Below are 4,706 nucleotides of genomic sequence, written 5' to 3'. Positions count from 1 at the left end.
AAAAAAAAAAAAAGGAAAAGAAAAAGAAAGGAGAGAGTCAAAGAATCTGGATCACCACCCCTGGATCCAGCGCTGTCTCAGGTCCAGTAATCTTGGGTGGTGGGTGCACACCCAGCAAAGTTTCTGTTGCCTTTTAAGTTGATTGTATCAGCTGATTTGCATACTAGATGAGGAGGGGCGGGTATTGCACCAGCTCATTTCCATGAGAGAGGAGGAGAAGGCGGAGCAGGGGTTCTGTGTGTGCGCTGAGGGGCAATGGGGTACATGAACCCTTTTGCCCAGTTGAGTCGGTGGTCGCAATCTCCCCCCACCACCTTGACATTCCCCTCAGGTTTTGTTCCTTGGGCAGTTATAGCTCCATCTGGTCTTGGTGGTTTATCTCTCTTCCCACTCTTTTAGCTCTTCCTCAAGGCTAGAGTCGTAATTTAAGGTGCAGGCCTTACCCTGAACATTTGGTTTTACTCAGTCTACGTCTCCTTCCTTCGAGGTTTATCTGGGGAATGTGGCTGTACAGCTGCAGGGGAGCGGAGCCGTGCACCCTTCGATACCCCCTGCGCTTCCCCGGGCAGATAATTCATCCCTTAGACTGACCACAAAGGCCACGACTCGTCCTTGCTGTTTTCTGTGTCGGTCAATGTTTGAGACGTGAACTCCTTCAGTTCCCCGCATTGGTGAAACCAGACAACAGCCCCGCTGCCTCGCTGCTCGTGGCGTGTTTCAGTGGCTGCACCTCCACCTTTGAATCTGGGTTAAGCAAAGTATCAGTGAAGTTGAAAACTGGCTGCAAGTAACTTGGTGGCAATTTTGCCTGAAACCCAAGCGATTGCTTTGAATTCTGGAGTTTTTACACACCCTGCGCAGACCTGTCTCCCCAGCAGAGCTTGCCTATTGTTACAGTCTACAGCAAGCACTTACTTTTAGTTGGCAGCTGTAGAATGCCTGCCCACATTCTGGTTTGCAATATTGAATTTGTAATCGACGGTTTTCTAAAGATTGAGTTTTTCTCTTGGGATTAAATTGAGGGAAGAATTTCCTGTTCATGGATGTTTTCAAGCTTATTGTCCTACAGCTTTTAGCTGTGCTGACCTCAAGAACCCCCTTCCTTCTGAAAAATGTAACATGTTTTTTTCTCAACTGCACACCGCTTCAAGCTGATAGTGAACCCAACACAACCAGCCAGGTTTCTTTTTTGTATAACAGCTTCTCAATTTGTAGCACATTTCCTTTTCTTTGAATGCATGCCTTTACATCTATAAATACTGGATAGCCTTCCTTGCAAGTATTCCAGTGCTCTAATAGTTCTGCATCACTTTTTTTTAATCTTCTGTGCTTCCTGTACCCCCAGGCTGTTATCAACAGATCTTCTTATTTTAGTACTAGTTTTATGAAATCCTCTGGAAGTTCAGTAGCAGATGTTGGTAGTGCAGAGGCTATGTCTGTATAGCTCAGTAGGCCGCACAATAAAATATAGGAAACGCCACAAAACTGGCATTGCTTAAAAAAAGCCCAAAGGAATGGCTGTAAGATCAAGCACAGGTTAATTATGATTATAATAAGAGCCAAATTGCACTCTTTTAGGCAGAAACCTTTCATTTCAGTTTTGGCTCGTGCTGTGTTTTCTGCAGAGCTGCTAGGTTTTTCTGCATTTCTAGTTTGTGATATGCAAAAAAAGCAAGTTCAATTGCATTTTGGAAGGCTCTTGACAGTTTAAGCACTGGATACTTCTTCACTTCTCAATTTAGCTTTCTAATGCTTTTTGTCTTTCTGGTTTAGATTTTATCATGGCTTCTTCACCTTCAAGATGATTAAACCACCAGGGAAACAGACAAAATTAACCATACCTTTATTAACAGAAAGCAGAAGAAACAGCTTCTAACTAGGAGCAGTGTGTTCAATTAAGGCTGAAAGAGAAGAATAAACACAGAACTTTGTGACTTGCTGGTTACTGATTTTTATTTTTATTTGTAGGTATATGAAAGGTCGTTTAACCTGTGATCAGGTTAATGCAGTTGTTAAAGGTATAAACAAGGCTGTGGCAGACAAGTACAAGATCCTGCATCAGCCTCTGAGATCTTTGAAAGCAGCAGCGAGGAAACTCTACAACAGGTTCCTGGAGGACGAAACTGCAGAATCAAAAGGTATTTTTAATTTTTTCTTTCCTTTGTTAGTACTGAACTCGTAGCACTTGGATATGGCAGCACAAGTATAAAAATCCTGGACAAAATATTGAATGACTAATGACAGCATGTGTTTTTCATGTTGTGGTGTAACTTACAGCCTCTTATTCTCAGAAAATAGTCCATCGAGGCACTCTGCTAGTTGCTGGAATGGTCTAACCTGTGGGAGTCTTTAAAACCATTAGTCCTGAAAAATTGTAGAAAACCTGCTATTGCTTGTTCTCAGACAGAGAGGAGGGGGAGGGAAAAAAAAAAATAAAAATCTATAGACTTAGCAGGGCTTTCCCTCCCTTCCCAGCACAGGGTGCCACAGTCTAAATCAAAATTCGACTTGAAAAACTCCCCTCTGCTATGTGAGACATACAGGGCTTTAACAGTCTGGAGTGATGAAAGGTCTGGTTCTCCCTTGATGTAAGGGAAGGAGAATAGAAATGAGATTCATCTCCGGATCAAATTCTAGGCCATAAGGAAAATAAATGTCTTATTACTACCCAGAACTGGGTAGTCAGTATAAAACCCCATCACCTCGTCCGGATAAAGACATATAGAGTAGTAACCAGGGTTATGGTTGTGACTGAAGAGTTTTTCCCATAACTGATTTGGTTACTTTTTATATTATTCACTGAAAACATGACTTTTATGGTGTGTTGTAGCAAACAAAAATTGAGGGCACAAAGATTTAATTTGGAATCACTGCAAGTTCTGGAAGCTCCTAGTTTGATAACTAAACTGTATAAACTGTGTTTTCAGTTTTAAAGCTAGAATGAACTATTAAAAATTTATTCTACAGTTGAGAAATCTGACTAATCAGCCATTGCAGAGCCAGGGCTGTCTGATTAACCGTAATTTTCTTCCTCCTAAAAGCAGAGAGGGAGTGAAAATGCACCAAAATGTCCGTGTCCTAATTTAAAAGCAAGTTGTACTTGCAGGTTAGTTCTCCCAAAGATATTTGACACATAAATCTCTAATATTGAAACCTCCTTTTGGACATTCCTGTGGAGAACAAGTATGGAATTATTCCTGGAGGGGCGTACTGCACGTATCAAGCTTGGTGATGTCCTTGGAATGCCCTCGTGTTTCCAAGTTCAGGGATAAAGCGTGGAGCAAACTCTCTCCTGTCTCAGAGCAAGCTCTTTTTCTGGCAACACCTTGGCACCTGCCTCTGAATTTTTTTTATTTTTTTTTTTCCCTGGACAGGATGCGAGACTATTCTGCCTTAAGCACATTCCCTGGGTACTTGTAGTCTGTCAGAAAGTGACTCTACTTTTTCTTCCTTCCTTTTGGATTTGTCACAGATCAAGACGCTCTCAATATTTAAGTTGTGGTGACAACGTCACTAACTTCTAGATGCTAAATGCCCTCTTGTGTAGGGAAGGAATTCTGATATGATGGACATGCCTGGCAATTTATTTGGAGACCTATAGGATAAGCAAGTTGTAAAGGACTTTAATGAACAGGTGTACAGCTAGAGTGCTTCACGGGACTGACTGCTGATTTGGGCTTGGATAGTGTTTTTTTTCTAGACAAGTTCACAGAATCATCTGGGCTGGAAAAGCCCTTGAAGTTCCTCCATTCCAACCTTGAACCTCAGCCTGACCGTTCCCAACTCCCCCAGATCCCTCAGCGCTGGCTTAACCTGGAAGTTCTGCTTCAGTCTAACAACAGCTCACATTAATCTGGGATTTCTTAAAATCCCTGCTTCATCGCTTTTAACTCACAGTATTTTTTTTGATTTAACTGTGTGCTGGGTTTGTGTGGAGGGTTTTTGGTAGCAGGGGAGGGGGCTACAGCAGTGGCCCCTGTGAGAATCTTCTGGAAGCTTCCCCGGCTCCAAATCGGACCCACCTCTGGCCAAGGCCGAGCCAATTAGTGATGGTGGCTGCACCTCTGCAATAACGTATGTAAAAAGGGGAACCTGGGAGAGATTGGGAGGACTTTGAGGGGGAGTTAGAGGAAGGACGCCTCTGCCAACACCGAGGTCGGTGGGAGGAAGGAGGAGGAAGAGGGGGTGATGTACCGGAGCACGGAGCCCCCCTGTATCCCGTGGTGAGAGGGCAGGGCCCCCCATCACCCATGGGGGTCCCTGGAGGAGCAGAGATTCTCCTGCGGCCTGTGGGGGACCCCCGGGACTCTGTGGGGAGAAGCAGCCCCCGCTGTTGTAGGTCGGTGCTGGGAGGTGCAACCCGTGGGGGTGACCCACGGCGGAGCATCTCGGGAAGAATCATCCCGTGGGGAGGGCTCGGGCGGAGAGAGTTTGTGGGGGACTGTCTGCTGGGAGAGGGACGTGAGGTGGAGCAGGGGGAGGAATGCAGGAGAGTGATTCCCCCCAGCCTTGGAGGAAGGAGCAGCAGGACTGACTGCACCCCCCGTCCCCTGCACCACTGGGAGAGGAGGAGGTCGAGCTATTGGGAACAAAACTGAGCCTGGGAAGAAGGGAGGGGTGGGGGGAGGTGGTTTTAAGTTGTTGTAACTCTTCTCACTGTCCCATTCTGTCTGCCAAGTGTCATTATCATTAGTGCTTTGAATTAG

General features: G+C 45.1%; 1 protein-coding gene across 1 annotated transcript in view; it reads left to right on the top strand.

Annotated features, from left to right (window-relative positions):
• LOC113490684 (spindle and kinetochore-associated protein 1-like) overlaps positions 1-4,706 on the top strand; it is a 10,487-nt gene that overhangs the window by 4,939 nt on the left and 842 nt on the right. Inside the window, exon 4 of the mRNA XM_026867246.1 lies at positions 1,969-2,138. Within this exon, the coding sequence (XP_026723047.1) occupies positions 1,969-2,138 (170 nt within the window). The remainder of the gene's footprint in view (positions 1-1,968; positions 2,139-4,706) is intronic.

Source organism: Athene cunicularia, unplaced genomic scaffold (assembly GCF_003259725.1).
Source record: "Athene cunicularia isolate RWA unplaced genomic scaffold, athCun1 SCF_20, whole genome shotgun sequence".
Taxonomy (NCBI): domain Eukaryota; kingdom Metazoa; phylum Chordata; class Aves; order Strigiformes; family Strigidae; genus Athene; species Athene cunicularia.
The sequence above is the reverse complement of the archived record's forward strand: the minus strand, read 5'-3'. Positions and strand labels throughout refer to the sequence as shown.